At 32.7% G+C, this 20,434-nt stretch overlaps 1 protein-coding gene across 2 annotated transcripts in view; it reads right to left on the bottom strand.

Moving 5' to 3' along the window:
• LOC113517862 (uncharacterized) overlaps positions 1 to 5,510 on the bottom strand; it is a 32,670-nt gene extending 27,160 nt beyond the window's left edge. The window contains exons 1-2 of one of the 2 annotated variants that reach the window (XM_052896757.1): positions 5,349 to 5,510; positions 1,058 to 1,143 (exon numbers count right to left, since the gene is read on the bottom strand). In XM_052896757.1, the coding sequence (XP_052752717.1) occupies positions 1,058 to 1,143; positions 5,349 to 5,414 (152 nt within the window). In that variant the 5' untranslated portion in view covers positions 5,415 to 5,510. Of the gene's footprint in view, positions 1 to 1,057; positions 1,144 to 5,052; positions 5,328 to 5,348 lie in introns of those variants that run through there. The other variant, XM_052896758.1, reaches the window with a different exon arrangement.
• Positions 5,511 to 20,434: the final 14,924 nt, after the last annotated feature.

Below are 20,434 nucleotides of genomic sequence, written 5' to 3'. Positions count from 1 at the left end.
TTGTTGAGTCAACAAAACCAGCTGTAGTTACAAGCTACTCAACAGTTACTATATCTGATAATGTTTATCGTTGTTTTGATATTTATTTATTTATTTGAATTTGTATTATAATGTGTGTTGTTTATGTATTATATGTGTATTTCTTATGTATTATGTATATATATCAGTATGTTACTATAGTTGTCACATATATTTTACTACATCTATTCTTCATACGCTTTCTGTTTTTACTTAATAGTTAGCTAGTAGAGAATACCATATGGCATTAAGCTCGCCACTTGTATAAAGTTTTAAAGTACAATAAAGAATCATCTTCCTCCTACTCTTGTCCCAATCATTTGGGGTCGGCGTAATATGATTTTATCCATATTACAAAAAGATTTGGTTTTTAGTTTTACAACCGGCCACCTGCCTGACGTCAACCCTCTTTGGGAAATAAAGTGCAATAAAGAATAAATAAATAATACTACTACTTACACTAATACTACTTACATACAATATTATAAAGATTTTAATAACAATCTGTTAATGGCTTGAGTGAAGAATCAAAATCTACTATTTCCTATTACGATCGAATTCTAAGATAATTTAAATAGTGCAAGTACATAGTATTTTTTTGCTGGGTGAAAATGGTATGGTAACCCCGCCTGTGCTAACGGGATACGCTGGCGGAGCACCAGTGAAGGGTGATAGATGAGAATGAAAACAGGCCAGTTAGCCCATCATGATGAATTCATCAGGAATTAACCATGATAGTTTCCATGGGGAACCGCGAGGAGGTCGACCTGGTTGGGTATATTGCTAGCAACGGGATTCTCAGTCTCCATTACTAACAATCCCTTTCCCCCCAGTATATAGTATTATCTACTATAGGCTATTGTGGTTAGTGGCACCAGAAATTAAAACAAAAGGTTTTAATTTTTTTTTTTTTGTTATTATGGTAATCCATTATTATCGCAATTATGAATATGGTTGTTATATGGTTAGGGTGAACGATATTTATTCTTTTTCAATAAACCAGTTAGCAACTGATCTTTAATATGAAAGTCAAGCTCACCTGCTCCCTTCTGCAGGTCCAGTCTCATCGAGGATCTTTGTGATGAGATCACGGACCATCGAGTTTTCTTCCATAATGCGTTCCGACTGGAAAAAAAATTAGCAAATTCCATATAAGCACAAGTGATAATGTCTTGGTGAAGAATGAAAAATTGTATATAGTATAGTAGTATATAGCTTTTAGGGATAAGGATGTCCATTGTTTTCACACTGTGATCATTTCTTGTAAATATTTGTATCTATACTAAGTTTACTATTGTAATCTTTTGGTGGAAACAATAAAGAGTATCTATCTATCTATGTATATAAAATTATGAATTACTAGCTACAGACCCCAGCTTTGCATGAATAGATAGGTAGACTTTTTTTTTTTAATATAATCATGGACTCTGTTTTGTTACACTGTACATTGATATTGTGACTTCCTGACATATGTGAATGGTTTTTTAAATTAGTTGAGTATGTTGTGAGTTTATCCATAACAAAAAAAGTCTTGTGAGAAAGACTGTTTTCCGCGCTTAGCCTCTCATTTGGGCCGTTGTGCGTAAAAAAAAAGTCTTTATTTACAAGTTGAAGCAAGCTATACATATTTTCAATATTTTATAAAAATTGATTAGTTTGTTTCAGAGTTTAGTATGAACAAACTTTGGGACATAGAATTTTTTTATGTTAATTGCATTCTCAAACTAATTAACAATTCCTAATGTCATTTACAGCAGCATGAATACAAATTCAGATTTTTTATCACATTTTATTATAAACGTTTTTAATTAGTTTGCACAATGAATTAATTTCCAAATCATTTCATTATTTATTACCTTTTTTTTTGTAAGAAATAACGAATGCACTATGATATAGCAGAATATTATACATGGTGTCCGGTAATGAATGGATAACCTTAAAACGTCTTATAGTTCAACTTATGACCGTCCTAAAAAAATACGAAACAAAATATATCAAAGTAGTACCTTTGTTATCTTTAAAGAAAAGTAAATTTTTTAAAAATCACTATTAATGATAGATACAGTTATGAATTGTACCATTGTGAAATCTACTTGAAACAGACATTATATTAAAATTATTGGTAATTTTTTTTATATCCAAGAGGTTTGAACTTTGCTTAAAAAAATTTTTTTTTGCATATTTTTCAAAAATAGTTTGTGTATTAAAAAAAAAAACTGCAATAGCTAGTCATACTATTCACTTTCTATCTATCAGCACAGTTAGTGTATAATAATAAAACAACAAAAAACCAATAGAATTCATTCATTTCTGGTCATAGTGATCAGGACAGTAAAATATGATAGAAAATATTTGACTTTTCTTTAAAATAAAGATAACAAAGGTACTACTTATGATATATTATGTTTCGTATTTTTTTAAGATGGTCATAAGTTGAACTATAAGATGTTTCAAGGTTATCCATTCATTACCGGACACCCTGTATATTATAAATATTCCAGTTCACAACCTATTAATAATAATACCTATATGTACTTAATTTGTGCAATTATCATGCAACAATGTAGCATGGTTTATTTTTGTTAAACAGCTAGATTGTTGCCAATTTACATAATGAGAATAGTATGTGAGTTATTTCAATATATCGTTGAGGAAGCTCTAAGATTGCATAAGCAATATTTTTGCAATTTCCATGTTTTGAATTTATTTCATTTTACAAATCAATCAGTGCCATTGAACTAATTAGAAATATCTATATAAAACAATTGCCCCATATTGAAGTTTACTTAAAAAAAAAAAAAATTATTGTATTTAATTCATTATAAATTGTATTCTGAACTGGGTGATAGATTTATAAAAAAAATCACTATTCACAAATGCCTATATAAGCATTCTTTCTTTATGGTTGAGAGATAGGCATTGGTCTCCTTCTTAAACATACACTAAAGCCTAACTGCAGTTGCCAACCCGCCTGCCAAGTTTGGCAACTATTGACAGACCGCCCAATGGGGGGGCCTCTATTCAGCAGTGGATGGTTAACGACTGATATAATAATAATAAACTTTTTGTTTCTTTAAATAAAAATATTTTCTTTATTTAAAAAAATAAATGAAAAATTTATTCAGCCGAAAATTAAGAAATGAAATAATTAGCCCTACAATGATATAAACATATTAGTTTGTGATGATGTTTGTTACACAATTACCCTTATTACCTTAATAGATTTTTAAATGTTTGTTGCATAAATGTTCCATATTAGATGGAATTGCTTATTGGTTTAAGAACTTTAAATCATTATGTTATAGGTTTACGGCTAATGTATTTTTGTTATTATTAAGTACTTATATAGTTATTATACATACACTATTTTAAGTATTATTTAATATCCAATTATTTGCATACAGAGTTATATGAAAAGATTGATTTTAACACAAAAATTGCCTTTTATTATTTATAGATATATAAGTATTGTATATTTGGCCGTATGGTCCCGGCATGGAATAGGCCTTTCCCGTGGGTGTCATAAGAATTAACTAAGAGAGGATGAGGGATGGGCAGCAGCGGCCCTCTTAAACATTTCTTAAGCCTCACTGTGGTTGCCAATCCACCTGCCAAGAGTGGCAACTACTGGTAGAACCACCCAAAGGGGAGCCTTATGTTCAGCTGTGGACGATTAAAGGCTGATATGATGAAGTATTGTATATTTATAGGTATGATCCATGCCAACCCCAATGTGTGAGCAAAGCTTCACTAAGATGTATCTGAGAGTACATATATGCCTTTTTCAAGGGGCTAGTCGTCCCCCAGAAAATAACCCTAAATATACCAATGTGTATATGTATTTTGTTTATATTTTTTAAATTCCTATGTTGCATTTGCCTCTTGTCTCATTGTATTATGCGAAATAAAATCAATATGTGATTTATTTATTCAGTAAATATGATGGCAGTTTGCAAAATATCTGGGATTAAAATAATCATGTATGACTTGAACCAGTTCCCTTACAGGCAAAAGCATATATTGTTAAACACTTCTCTTATTGTCATCTACTTTTATAACTCATCTCTTGCATACACTTTCTGGATAATCTAGATTAGCTGTCAAGACAGTGGTGTCTTAGACAGTACATGGTCTATATATGATGTGGCGGTCTACACTATTACTATAATGATACATAAAAATATCAACACATATGTACTTACACAAGTGTTACAGTTCTGCATTGAAATTATAAGTAAAAAAACTTATTGTGTAAATTATATAAGTAGATACTTATATATTATTTATTAATTACCTAAATAACTTACTTTCAAAAAAATAATATAGGTGCAAAACACCAGGATAATAGTAAATTATGATAAAAATAAAACAGTAATAATGACATTACATATAAATAATTACTTAATTTGTTTAAAGTGACTAAATACGAATAGAGTCCAATTCATATTTTATACATTTAAGTAATTAATTTGCATATGAAATCATTTCTCTATATTTACTTGTTTATGTTTTTAATTGTCCTAGTTTTGTAGCCTAAATGGTGAGTAAGCAACATTCAATATTTTAACAACTTCTAATAAATACATATGAAATAAGTAATGGAACATGATATTGTCTGTACTTACATCTGTTATGTTAGTCCAGGATTGTTTTACAAATATTATAATTTTAAAGCATGCCTGTACATATTAATGCACTTATTGTTCAACAAACAGTGAAGGAAATGCCTTTATAAACATTGTAGTTATCAGTTAGATCCGGAAAACAGATAACAACTTTATAACATTTACAGAAGCAACAATCATAATATATTGGACATTGTTTACTATACCCACTATACACAAATGACTAAGAGTTAAAAATGAAGGACACTACATAAACAAAATATTTAGAGAAAGTAAGACAATATTTAGCATATTGTATACTTAGATTGTATGTCCCACTCATTACCTAATAAGAATATTGATGATAGAGCAGAGGACGAACCCCTTATTCGGATTGAGTAATATGTTTACTATATTATGCGTGTGTTACCTTGTTGTTCTGTCCTCTAACGTGCAAACTACATAATTCTAAAAATATTGTGTGCATTCTTCAGATGTCATCATTCACCTCTGAGCAAAAAATATGTTATTCGAAACCGCCACACTCACTGATTACTGTTTTTTGCACAATTCGCAATCTTATTTAACACGGCACTTCATCATAACAAGCACTTATGAGAGATATTTATCGAAATTTTTTCCCGGATTTTGGGTCAGAATGACAGATTGAGACATTTACAACACCCATGAAAATGGCACTAGTTTACACAACACTGCACCACTTACCTGATCTGTTTCATTTTCGACGGTTTTATACGCATTACCTATGTGACATAAATCACTGAAGGCCATTTAAATTAAAAATTATTCCTTGCCACGATACATACGAGCTTTTAGTGCTAAGCCATTTTTTTCATTGACCTACATGTGTATAAAATTATACGTGCCTACTCGCCACAGTGTTGCTGCTACAGAAGTTAAAATGTATTCGAAATTAACGTAAACATCACTTATGTTTACTAATTAATACTTATTAAAAATAATATTTATACTTACTTATTTTTTTTAAAGTATATAATAATCTAATAATAATTTACTGAATTTCGCGGGCTTTTATTAACTTTTTAAAAAGTTTCAGTGTATTTATAGTAGCCAGTAATCTCGTGGGATATTACATTGTTGAATAAATAATGATAAATATTTATTTTAATAAAAATAATAAATTATGAAATAGGAATAAAAAGATAAATTTAGATTTTTGATTCGTAAATCCAAAATTCAAATGAATGAACGTAATTATATTTTAGTAGTGGTAACATTACTCTATATTTTCCACGACACTTTGGCTAGGTAGGTAGGTATTTAAACTACTTTGTTTAATAAAATTAAATTTTATTAAAATTAGGATAAAATTTAATAAAAAGTAATTGTCTATTGCACGAACAATATGGATATTTGGATATTTTGTCGCAAATATTGTGTGTATGTAAAGCAAAGTAAAGCGCCACCTGTTGATTATTTTAAAAACTATAGATCCAACTAGGTACTTAAAATAAACTACAATTGTATTTAAACAGATGGTGCTATTGATACAGAATAATATCTAATTTTCAAATATTTTTAAAGCTGTTACCTACCTATGTTGGTTGGGACGCAGTAAGGTTTTTTAATGGGTGAAAATGGCATGATAACCTCGCCTGCTCTATTGGTATACACTGGCGGGGTACTAGTGAGAGATGATAGGTGAGGATGAAAAGGCAGGTCAGTTAGCCCATCGTGACGAATTCAATGATAAATTAGTCACAATAGTTTCCAGGAGGAACGGCGTGAAATAGGGTATGTATATTGATAGCAATGGGAACTAACCTCCCCATTACTAACAATCGCTTCAACCGCAATAAGGTTTTATGATTATCATTATCATAAATACATGTACATAGATAATACTGTAATTTACTTTAGTCTGTTTCTATAGAATGTAACGACAGTATAAACAAATAATTAATTAGATTATAAGACATTCTGCCATGTAGGTAGATACCTGTATAGAACAAATAAAAAAAATTGATATTATTTTAGTAGAAAAATTGGTTGCCGTTTTCATTGTTTTATTGAAACCACAGATATTATAAGTATATAATGCTTAACAGAATAATTATATTAAAATAGTACATTACTGGAGCGGCCAGCAACTGAGGCATTGATGGACGAACGTGCAAATGTGGGCCGAGGCGTAGCCGAGGCACACATACGTGAGTCCATCAATGCCTAGTTGTGGCCAAGGCTAGTATAGTACTTTTCTCAAACAATGCGCGGAAATAAAAAATACATTTTTACTTTTTAAGTTCAATGACGAATAACGAACAATACGGCAATTTTGATTTATCTCGAAGAAGATTGTCAAAATAATGCTCACATTTCCAAGCATGTTTGAGAAAAAACTATGTACTTACCTTCAAATGTGGTGTTATTACTACTTACTAGATACAGTGATTACTTTGTACTAGATACTACTCTATTTAGACATTTTTTGAAATGAGCATGCGGTTCACTTAATAGTAAATGATCACCGTTACCCATAGACACTAACAACACCATGGAAATCACCAATACGTAGCCGATCTTTGATATAGTATGTCGGTATTTGTTTTTTTTTTTGGCACCTCTGGCAAATTAAGGTAAGTAGCCATTTAAGTGGGCACTTATTAGATTTATTAAGAGGGTACATGCATAATATTTACACCCCTAATAAATAGGTAGGTACTTATTTACCTAGTTACTTAATGACAATAAAATTTATTATAGGTACGTAAACATAAAATTACGTATCTAATCCATTCGTTACGACCTAGGTACTAATTTACGGTTTTTATGTACTTACCATAATATTCTATTCAAATATTATTTTTCTATTATCTTATCCATTTCATCCATATTTGCAATAGATAATAATAATACTATGACATTGGGGTCAATTCTCTAAACTTATTTCTTAGATTAAGTAGATAGAGCATCGAGTATCAAAAATAATTCAAATTTTTGTCAGTTATTTATCAAATTAGCTAATCCGTTTTTTTTTTAATAGTGTTCTATATACTTATACACACAACGTATCTTGACGTATCTATATTTTACTATTTAATAAATAAAATAAGTTTTAACACATAAAAAGATGCAAAAATTATAAAACAAAAAAAAATATAGATGTTATTAAGGAATTACTCATAACTATTTATCACGCAAAATTATACGAAAAAGTTGACCCCCCTTTTCTCGAAGCATTTGTATGGAGACTATGTATATAATCTAAATTTCTAATTTAATATTTTAATTTGAGAGTGTCGCAAAATTACTATTTTATAGACTAACATAAACTTATTTTATAATAATTTTGACTTAAATCTATTTTAAATTTAGTTTTTTTTTTTTTTTTTTTTATGCAACTTAGAATAGCAAACAATGGAAAGTGGTAACCGCGCCTATAGACATGAGCAATACTATGCACATAACAGAGTATACTGTTTCATCCATGCGTTGCCATTCCTGACGACTCAGGTGTTATTCTTCTGTACCCTGTAAATTCACTGTCATATCCAACCCATCAAACTGAAGCACAGCCATGCAAACTGCTTCACGGTAGAAACACGAATGGGACAGAGGTGCACAATATTGCACAAGCAAACAACTTTTGTACAAAGACTCTGATGGTAAGCGGCTACTGTAACCTATGAACGCTTGCAATACCAGAGGTATTACGCGCGCGTTGTCGATTCTGAAGAAACCTCTTTACCCCCCTTTTGAAGAACCCCATGCTGTAGTCTCTTGGGAAAACCTCGGCACGGAGCTCATTCCATAACCTGAGTGTTCGTGGGAGAAAACATCTCTGAAACCGCATTGTACGCGACCATTTAGGCTGTAAAGTATGAGGGTGAACTCCCTGTCGATGGCGTGCCGTACGATGATAGAAAGTGGCCGTAGGCATCATATTGAATAATAACATATTAGTGGATCGTCATCATGTCAAATTGAAATTTTAATTGATAAGAAATAGCGCTTCAGAATTGACACTTTGTTTTGTTTTGTTTTTTCTCTTCTATGGACATTACAATGAAAGGTTCAATCGAATTAATCGAATAACGCAATAGAATTATAAACAGACGGATTGTATTCAAGTGTGAGTTCCCTTTGAGATGCATTGTCAGTGGATGCAATTGTATCAACGCATGTGCACAGCTTTGGTCAACGTTTTGTAACCTAATTGCATGGACACGAATGCGCTTGTTGTGCCATATTCAAATACATTTAACACACGAAAAAAGGATTTATCTCGTTCGTTTACAGAAATTATTCACACATGTATAATGGAACATGGAGTTATGAAAAATTTCAAGTTTCCAATTGGAACAAAACTTAAAGTAATGGACTTGATTTTCACTATTACTTCCTATTTTACCTATAATATATGTATTAATGTAAGAAAAAATACTTTCTTATGGACGATCAGTACAACGGCGGGTCACCAGTGAAGGATGAAGTGATGTGGATGACGTCAGGTCAGTTTTTTTATGAATGATAATGGAATAGTAACCCCGCCTGCGCTAACGTTATACGCTGGCGGGGCACCAGTGACGGATGATAGGTGACGATGAAAGCAGGTCAGTTAGCCCATCAAAAGAAAAGACAGGTCAGATAGTTTCCAAGGGTGACCACGTGAAAGTCAACCTGACAAGGTATATTGCTAGCAATAGGACTTGTAGTCTGCATTACTAACAATCCCTTCCTCTCGAAACGTCAAGTTAATTAGTCTATCGCGAGAAATTCACTAGATATGATTTAACCACGATAGTTTATATACGGCACCGCACAGAGATCGACCTGATTAGCAATATCCACTTTTGCTATCAATCTACCAACCCCATATTGCTAACAATAGGAATTAACGTCTTTATAACAAACAATCCCTTTTCCTTATAGAAAAAATACTCAGATATTATTAGGTAAATATCATCTTGACCAAATATAATATTATATTCTCAATATTATAGTCTCTATAAAGGATATTATAGTCTCCTAAAGGAGAAATGACATGAGTAAGCGTGAGGAAAATAACAAAAAATACTACTTACTTAACATTAAACTTGAGAAATTAATGTATTTATTTATTAACTCTTTATTACATCACTTAAAGAATAATACAAAAATATTTTATATATATTACACTTATAAAATTTCAAACACTGCCTTATCGCTAAAACAATATTTTCCAGGCAACCTTTATCATGAATTAAACTTAGATTATAGAATTAAATTATTAATATTTTATTTTTTTGTTTAGAAACAAAATGGCGGACAAATTGGACACGTTCCCGCCAAACGGCCTAAACGTCACCTGTTACCGACGTCGACCACCACCCGCGGGGACGCCACCTACCGCGTGCAGCATCCAATTTGTCTCTGGTTCAGGGAGCGGAGAGTTAAAATAAACGCTGCTAATGACATTTGTGTTGATTACTACGTAGTTTGAATGGATCAAGAAATTTATATTATTTTGTATTAGATTAAGTACTAACCTATTCATATGAGACCAAACCAACATGTAACCTAACATTTTTTTTAAATTAATGATAATGTAATGGTAACCCCACCGTTATTGGAATAAGTTGGTGGGATATCAGCAAGTAAGGAAATATAAGGATGAAGTCTGGTCAATTAGACCATTGTGACAAATTTATCAGGAATTAACTATAATGGTTTCCAGAAAGGACCGCATGGAGGTAGATCTGATAAGGTATATTACTACCGATGGGGGCGCTAGTTCTTATAACAATCCCCCTTCCTCCCCAAAGTATGATAATACTCTTTAACAGTACGCTCGTAATAGTTAGCAGCGGCAGTAATAATAGTAGGTGAGGATAAACTCAGGTCAGTTGACCTATCATGAGGAATTCACCAGAAATTAACCACGATGGTTTCTAGAGAGAACTACGTGAACTACGTCGACCGGCTATAGCTTTTTTTTTACAACGCAGGAGGCAAACGAGCATGCGGCTCACCTGATGGTAAGTGACTACCGCCGCCCATAATCACCCAAAACTCCAGCGGCATTGCAGGTGTGCTGCCGGCCTTTTAAAAAGGAATATACTCTTTTCTTGAAGGTTATATTGTCGTATCGGTTCGGAAATACTGCTGCTGGAAGTTAATTCCAAAGAATGGTTGTGCGTGGAAGAAAGTGCCTTGAAAAACGCACGGTGGAAGACCGCCACTCATCCAGTTGATTGGAATGAAACTTTAGTTTGTGGCGGGTTGTACGGGTAATACACGCCATTACTAAATCCCCTCCCCCTTCTATAGAAATGGTAGGTTCTTCCTCTGCTCCGTAGAATTCTAATGCTCATATTTTTTACATAATTATTTGTTATTAAAAGACTTGGGTAGCAGAAGTAACATTACCTTGAAATGGATTCCTGGTCACTTAAATATTCATGGAAATGAAATAGCTGACCAATTAGCAAAAGAAGGGGCAAAGAATGCTCAAATAGGACCAGAACCTTGTTGTAGCATACATCGAAGCCTAAAGCTCAGACATCGCAAACTTGAGAACTTAAAAGCAGCAAATAATAGCTGGCTCCTGTTGCCAGGATTAAATCACTCGAAAGCTTTGATTAAGGAGTTTTCAGAAAATTACTCTAAAAAATTAATTCTTTTCAGTAAAGATACTCGTAATATGTGTGTATTAATAAGGACTCTCACTGAACACTGCCTATAAAATTTTATAAGCTTCGGCATAGAATGCTTATAAAATTTTTAACAATAAAATTATGGTTTATTATTAGGAAATTCAGCACGATGGGCTAATTGATTCATCCTTACCTATCATCTCTTACTGGTGCCCTGCCAGTGTATACCGATAGCCCAGGCGAGCTTACAATTCCATTTTCATCCATAAAAAAAAAACGTTTTTATACAGGTGGAGGGCAGGAAGAAGAGTTCTTCAGGTAGTAGATATTTACATTACGTAGTATCCAATGAATATCCTCTCATCTTATAATCAGGTTAATAATTCTATATTTGTTCCGAATAGCGGCTTCCCTAGGCAATTCCTAAGCAACAGGGTCACCTAATAAAGTATCTAAGTGAGAATAAATTCCCACCTAGATCGATACTCTTTATTGTCCTATACATATTAAGGATTCTGAAGAAATCTCAGTTTTTGTATGTAACTTGTAATAGCAAACAGGCTGAAAACAAATTTGACGGCCATTTAGAACTGTCATTTATACAGACTACACGTGAACAGTACAATAGACTAGAGTTGTCAACCATTATATTTTCCCAAGACATTTTCTAGTTTTTTGAGTATACTGTGATGTGCTGGATAGCTTTTAAGCAGCGTCCTGAGTTTTTGAAGCGTTCCGATAAGGTCATGTATTTTAAAATTCGCACGTCACTGTTGCGTCATGGACAGTACGTTCTTTAAATTACACTTGAGAGAATTTTGTAGGGTTTGTATAATGAAAAAAAAAAAATTAAAATTTTGGAATGTATTCGATACAAGCCTAAGATTAAGGAGTTTAGTAGAAACTAAACTGTTTATATTATATTTTAATAACTTTTTTCAACTAATATAATTTTCGAATATTTAAAAAAAAAAAAATTTATTAATAAATAATTATTATAACTTGAATTTAATTTGACCTATTTTAAAAACATATTATTTAATATCGCTAACCAATTATTGCATCCTGTTTTTAATCTAAATTGTCCTGGTTTTTCCAACTTTAAATTCTTGGGGGTAAATAGTTTGTTAGTAAAACGTAGTAGGTTTAACAGTTCCATCTCTAGCAATATACCCTGTCAAGTCGACCTCCACGTAGTCCCCCCTGGAAACCATCTTGGTTCGTCACTATGGATCAACTGACCGACTTCATTCTCATTTAGCATTTCTTATTGCTGCACCACCAGCGCATATCGATAGCGCAAGCAGGGTTACCATTCCATTATCACCCATTAAAAAATAATTTCAAATCCTTGTTTTGAAAAATTGCGGTTGACAACCCTACAATAAACTAATAATATTGTATTTATACATACGGAATACAAAAGTGATACTCATTTACCCTTCGTGTAACACGAGTATTTTATTTATTTATTTATTTAAATAACTTTATTGGCCATACAAAAAATATGATACATAAGTTGTGTTCCATATAAACGAACCGACTTCAATACAAAACCAATTATTTTGATTTCAAAATTTAACTACTAAACCGATTTTGATAACATTTGCATAAGAACTAATTTGTAAATATGTTCTTTTAGATAAAGAAACAATTTTATAAATCGGTTTTTAACTGACGGAATTATGAAGAAACGAACAAAAAAAGGTAACAGCCGTATTTAAACTGTAATTTGATATGTTGTAGTTGTTTGGAGGAAATAAATAACAACTAACTTGATTATTCACATATAATGAGAGAATGACAGCAGAAAAGAATGAAATGATGTTGACAAGTGGCTATGAGAATGAATATTTACAATATTTATTTACAGACGCCAAAATGTGTGCTTCAGATGGAAATAAATTTTTATCTATCTATCTATCTAAATGATTTTTTTTAATGGGTGATAATGGTGTGGTAACCCCGCCTGCGCTATCGGTATACACTGGCGGGGTTACCAGTGAAGGATGATAGGTGAGGATGAAGCAGGTCAGTTAGCCCATTGTGACGAATTCCACTAGAATTATTCACGATGGTTTCCAGGGGGAACCACGTGGAGGTCGACCTAATAGGGTGTATTGCGGGCAATGGGGCTGGCAAACTCCATTGCTAACAATCCCTTTCTCCCCATCTAAATGAATTGGGAATCTCCTTCTTTTTAACGTCGGTTGAAAAGGCGGACTCAATGTTAGTAGCATTCTCTACCAGGCAACCTTTGGGATGAACGGTGAATCACGAACGCGGTACTTTATCATTAGGACAGTATTACGGTAATTTAAAGTAATACAGAGTTCGTAGTAGTGTTATGTCTCTATATTTTGCCTAAACAAGCATACAAATGGTTCAGAGTACATTTGTACCAGAGGGAGACTTTGTACAAAAATCGATTGCTTAGGTACCTCTGTCCCATTCGTGTTTCAACCGTGAAGCAGTTGTGTTTGCAGGGCTATGTTTCGGTTTAAAGGGTGGGATATGGCGTGAATTTACTGGGTACAGAGGAATAACACCTGAGTCCTCAGGAATGGCAACGCATGAGGGGTATCATGGGCGAAACAGTATACTCTGTTATGTCCATGGTACTGGTCATGTCTATAGGCGATGGTTACCACTTTCCATCAGATGGGCCGTCAGCTTATTTGCCATTCTAAGTTCTATAAAAAAATGTACGAGTTCTCCACTTAATAAAGGATAATATTTTATGTTTTTTTTTATGGGTGAAAATGGAATAATAACCCCGGCTGCGCTAACGGGATACGCTGGCGGAGCACCAGTGAAGGGTGATAGATGAGAATGAAAACAGGCCAGTTAGCCCATCATGATGAATTCATCAGGAATTAACCATGATAGTTTCTAGGGGGAACCACGAGGAGGTCGACCTGGTTGGGTATATTGCTAGCAATGGGATTTTTAGTCTCCATTACTAACAATCCCTTACTCTCCATATTTTATGGGTTAAAGAGTTATGGTAACCCCTTACGTTATCTATACCTATATGCTAACGGAGCACCAGTGAGAGATGATAGGTGAGGATGAAAGCAGGTCAGTTAGCCCATCGTAACGAATTCCATATGAATTAAACATGATTGTTTCCAGGGGAACTGCGTGGAGGTCGACCTGATAAGGCATATTGCTAGCAATGGAGCTATTAGGTACCCCTTTACTAAGAATTCCTTTACCTGATAAAGAGTAATTAGTACTAATTTACCTGAATATAGGTAGTTCAAGATGTGTTCGATTTTCAAAGAAATATATCCTCGCAAATTGACTCGTCTGTAGTTAATAAAAACTTTCAAGTTTTTTCTTTGACATAATGTAAAAGAAAAATCAGTAGAATCTATTTTAAATGTATTTTGTTACATATAAAAATGTTTACTTTATGTTACAATCATCCCTGTGCCAATTCAGTTGAAAAACAAAAGGAAAATTCAAATAAAGAATTCAATCGCAATCGAATCAAGAGTCCGTCGACCGTGAGGAAGACAGGGATGCCCTTATCTGAATCGTAGAGGGTTAGAAAAAGACAAATATAGCGTTAATCCTATTGGCTTATACCGGGCGACGTTTGCCGCGATTGGTCGTCGTGCTTTATTGAACTGTCACTGTAGACCGCGGTTAAGGGGGCGAGCGGTAATTCGGGGGCAAATAGGGGGAGAAAAAGGTCGGGTTAGGTGGTGGAGCAGGGTGGTGGGTGGAAAAGCCGTTTCACAGAACGGAGTTTGGCGATTGACTTGTGGGTAGTTTTTAGGGTTCCTTCGTAAATATATTGAATGTAAATTTGTTTTGTCTTCACTTTGTAGACAAAAGTTCCTAAGGTGGATATCTCTCATATTCATCCATTTTTTTGTTCATAATATTGTATACTTAAGTATAGGGACGTATAGAGGATATTGATAATAAAAAAAAACTCAAGATAACAATTGGAAACTAAAAATGTGTATGAAAAAAGCGTAAAACATCTAATCATGCACAACATTTTACTAAATATAATATAATTGTAACTAAACGATGTCTGTACATGTAAAATATTTAAGAATTAAAGATAATGTCCCTAAATAAACCGTGTTTCACAAAAAATAATTCCACTTAAAGTGTGATAAAACGAGTTATTATGATTTAAAAACTAAATTTCTAAACCGACTTTGATAAAATTTCTATGGAAACAATCTGTAAGTATATCCTTTCAGGTAAAAAAATATTTTACAAATCCATTCACAACTGACACATTTATAAGGTAACAAACATAAAAAAAAAAAAAACAATACAACCGAATTGAGTACCTGTAGCAGTAGAGCCCAAAATAAAAAAAAATCTAAGAAAATTGTCTGTCTATCTGCAGGTATGTTTGTTCCGGCATCAGGCAAAAACTACTGCACCAAATTTGGTGAGGTTTTCACAGTCATGTTCTTGAAGGCCTACTTTAATATCTGGTGTATGTTTTATATTGATACGGCATCGAAAAGTGGTCTATTGTACGTTATACTAAGTCTATGATTTAAAATTTATAATTAAATTATACATATAATATATAACAGACGCTAATTTTTTTGTTAAATGAATGATAAAGGAATGATAACCCCGACTGAGCTAATGGTATACGCTGACGGGCCACCAGTGAGAGATGATAGGTGAGAATAAAAAGGCAGGTCAGTTAGTCTATCGTGATAAATTCACTTGGAATAGAACACGATGGTTTCCAGGGGGAACTGCGAGGAGGTTGACTTAATAAGGTATATTGCTAACAATGGAACTAGTTTACAACCCCCCACCCCCATTAGACCATTAGACATATCAGGTATATCAGTATTCAAATATATAACTATACATATATTTCTAACCCTTGCTTTTACGTGGATGTCGTAAAAGGCGACTAAGAGAACTTAATAATCGAGCAATGGACAGCAGCGACCCTCTTAAAACATCACCAAAACCGAAGGTCAATCCGCCTAACAAGCGTAACAATTACTGGCAAAACCTTTCTTATGGAGTAGGCCTATATCCAGCAGCGGACTTGCTGATATAATCTGTAGAAAATTAATCATAAACAATATTATCTATTGGCCTTTTTTTTTTATTGGATGAAAATGGAGTGGTAACCCCGCCTGCGCTAATGGGATACGCTGGCGGGGCACCAGTAGTGCTAAGGGTGATCGATGAGGATGAAAACAGGCCAGTTAGCCCATCATGATGAATTCATCAGGAATTAATAATGATAGTTTCCAGGGCGAATCGGGAGGTCGACCTGGTTGGATATATTGCTAGCAATGGGATTCTCAGTCTCTATTACTAACAATCCCTTTTCTCCCCTATCTATTGGTACTTGACCAAGTTATAAAAAGAAACTTACATAACAATTATTAGATGCAGTCCTATCCACTCGTAGGTACCTAACTGGTAAAGATTAAAGTAGGATTTATCAAAAATATCACACACTGCTCACACCGAAAATCACCACTTGGCCAATGGAAAGCGCGGGAATACTGTTGACTTTTCCTCTCTGACAGCGAATTTCGCGGGAAACACGCCGCCACGCCCTCTCGTGGCATATTCGCTTTCTTATTGGGTGAGATATCAAATGTCACTGAATTTTCCTACCGAGGGATGTTTCATGGATTTTTCCATACCTACAATACAATGAATTGCATATTTTTTATATTCTTAATTGTTAAAGAGGTTTTATTTTTTAAAAATATGCCACCCTTATAGGGGCAACACTTAGATTATATAGATAAAGCATAGAGCCTCAAAAACAGGTTAAGTTTTTGTCAGTTAATTGTCAAATTAGCTGACTTGTTTCTTTTTTATTTGTGTTCTATATACTTAGGCATACAATGTATTATTTAATAATTATTAAAATGAGTGTTTACTTATTAAAACCTAACTACGTAAGTAATAATTATATGGATTTTTTTTTTATTTTAAAGTGATGAGATGATCAATTCCCTACAGTGTAAGGGAATTCAAGGTTAAGTACTAAAGTACTAGACGTAGGTACTTACCATAGACTTAGTATAATATACTTACGGTACTTACAGTCACGTGTTTATATACGTGACTGTAAGCTTTAGGTATATATATGAAGATTTTGCTCTCTATATTATTAATGACTTAATTTTGTTTTAATAATAAGTAGATAGGTAGGTATCTAATTTAACTAACTACATTTGTTAAATTGACAATAACATAACCGTATTAATTGGTAGGTTTATTACTTTAATAAAATTATAATAAATTAATTACTATACATATTAATATATAGTATTTGCATATTCAACAGACTTCAAAAAGACGGGGATTTTCAATTCTGTTGTATTTTTTTATATTTCTTACCTCATAACTCCGTCAGTTGTAAACCGGAAAATTCTTCTTTTTTCTGAAAAGTTATACTTACAGGTCAGTCTCATAGAAATTTTATCAAAATCGGTTCAGTAATTTAGCTTTCAAATCCAAATAACTGGTTATGTCACAATTGAATTCGGTTTTTTGTGAGGCACAATCTTGAATTATTACAAAAATGGATAAAACGGGATAGTAACTCTGCTTGCGCCATAAGTTTATGATAAAAGGACTATCGTAATGAAATTACCAGGATAGGATGGAAACACGACGGTTTCTAAGAGTGTGGAGATTGACTTAACGTGATTTATATTGCTAGGAATGGGGCCGCTAGTCCCCGTTATTTACAATCTCTTCCTTAATTATCTAATAAGTATCTGTACAATTTGAAATTACATCATAAACATGCGTTGTCGATGCTCTTTATCTTTATTTCTTTTACGTCTTCTACATAATAAAAAAGAAAAGAAAATGTACTTATGCAACTTGATGAGTAGGCGTACATCTATTCAATTAAGTAATTAAAAAAAAATAGCTCTAAACATTTGTTGTTATCTAGATAGAGCCAGTGTTGTATAGTCTATCACAGTATTACATTATCTGTGGCCTGACTAAAACAAATTATCACCTGTCTACTAGCTTGATTACAACCCATATATTCAACAGACGAAGCAATACTGTGCTGTAATTGGAAACCGAATCCAATTCGCTCAAAATCTACGACGTCATTATTCTAAATGGCGGGACGACGCAACAGCGCGATGCCACAAATTAAAGCTTAAAATGGGCGCTTAACAGCTGACCCAAAATCGAAGTCCCCCTCGTGTCAGAGACGAAAAGCAACGGGGCGGAGCCGCGCCACGCCTCCGTCGAGTTCGCCGTGCGGCTAGACGCGTCTGTCGCGTCAAAAGTGCCCCGGACGCGACTTGGCGCACCCGCTTCGTGTGTCACAAGTTGAAAGGTTGACTTGCGTTCGAAATTTAATTTTTCAAATCTTTTTTTCTTTGGAAATAAAAGATTGCCAGGTACATTTTTATTCGAATAAAAGTGAGTTCATTGGTAATGTGCCTTGATAGTTTTTGTACCTACGATACGTGCACAATTAGAAAGTTTATTGAGAAGCTGTCCAAATTGCTTGTAGTAAGAATTTATATTATTATCAGGATAAATTATTCTTTTTATGTTGATATTTATTAAGTATTAATAATTTAAAAAGCAACCGAAAATTTTTTAATCTGTTAAACTACAGTCAACTTCATAATTTTGTAGCTAGTTAATTAGTTAATATGATTGCAACAAGGAAAATTATTTTCTATAACTCTTACAAGTGAATTTTTACATGTAACTGTAATAAAAAAAATATATACAATTAAACACAAGAACTAATACTTTGTATTTGTACATGCAGAATTAACAATATTAAGCTACAAGTATCATAAACATGATGATAAATAAGGAAAAAAAAAAAAATTATTGTTTAACTAGAAGATTACAGTTAATTAATTTTTTAAATCTGTAACGTTCAGTGTGCGGTGTGTGAGAAGGTGGACAGTGTGAGTGTGTGTATGTTTAAAGTGAGAGGAAGAGTGCTATTAATGTGTATACTATTTTTGTTTGTTTTTATGCTTCTATATATAAATCCAGTAACTGTATTGTTATATTCTGACTGTAATTATGACTGACTGATTGTAATTCTGGCTTGTAACACAGGTTCTTCTAAACCTACCGCAAGCCCCCGTCTCACACAAAATTGGTCTTCATATCAAATTGTACCTCAAGTTGTCACTTTATTCTACCTTTTGTGAAGAGAAAATAAACCATTCATTCATTCATTCTATATTGAATATATTCTATATTAAATGTTACGATATCACATACAAACAACCAAATAAATGCAAATAAAAGCTGCTACCTGTTTAAATCTAGATAGTTAAATCTATTTATCTATTATTTATAAAAAAAAAAAATATTTACAAAGTTAGTTAGCTAAGAATCGAACTTAAAATCCAATCAATGAAAGGCAGTATTTAATAAACTGCTCCAAAGTAAATCTAGATGTGTGAAATAAAGTAATAAATAAAAAAAATAAATATTTTTATACTGTGTTTCTATGGCATAAATGTATTATATATATACGGCCCATATTTCCTTAGAAAAAAAAATATTAAAGATATTTTAAAAAAAAATAAACTACATGCCTTTGATTTTAGCATTTGGGATATTTAAAATTTCTAATAAAAGTTGCTAGGAGCGTATTTCAATTAAATCAGCTTTGACACCTTAAGAAACTGAATTTGCTCCATACATATGTATGTTACGATATCAAATACAAACAACTAAATAAAGGCTTGAAATTTTAAAATGTTAACGTAATTATTGATACAAAATATATAGTTTAAAGATTTTTTTATTCAATAACTCATCTTTCGCTCTTAAAGTATATATAGAATGGAATAGAAAATATTTATTGGCCATAAAATTATTTCACAAGAACAACAATTATACGTGACCATAATTATTTTTATTTTATTTATTTTGAAGTAGGTACACCAACAGTATATGTATTATACATATATCGAATAACATGTTTTGTGTAGCATGCTAATATGCATACCTTTAGCAGGCGTACACAACATTGACTACAGATTACATGCGCATATAAATGTCATAATATAATTAATATAATAAATTAAATTCATAATTACATATTTTTTTGTTACAAAATTCAAATACAATAATTACAAAAGAGAAAAAAAAAATGGCCAAAGAGTCCTTGTCCTAGCTTTTAAGCCATCAGCGGGCACTTTACTCATTGTTAGT

Source organism: Galleria mellonella, unplaced genomic scaffold, assembly GCF_026898425.1.
Source record: "Galleria mellonella isolate WM207_F2 unplaced genomic scaffold, CSIRO_AGI_GalMel_v1 utg332, whole genome shotgun sequence".
In the NCBI taxonomy this organism is placed as follows: Eukaryota; Metazoa; Arthropoda; class Insecta; order Lepidoptera; family Pyralidae; genus Galleria; species Galleria mellonella.
The sequence above is the reverse complement of the archived record's forward strand: the minus strand, read 5'-3'. Positions and strand labels throughout refer to the sequence as shown.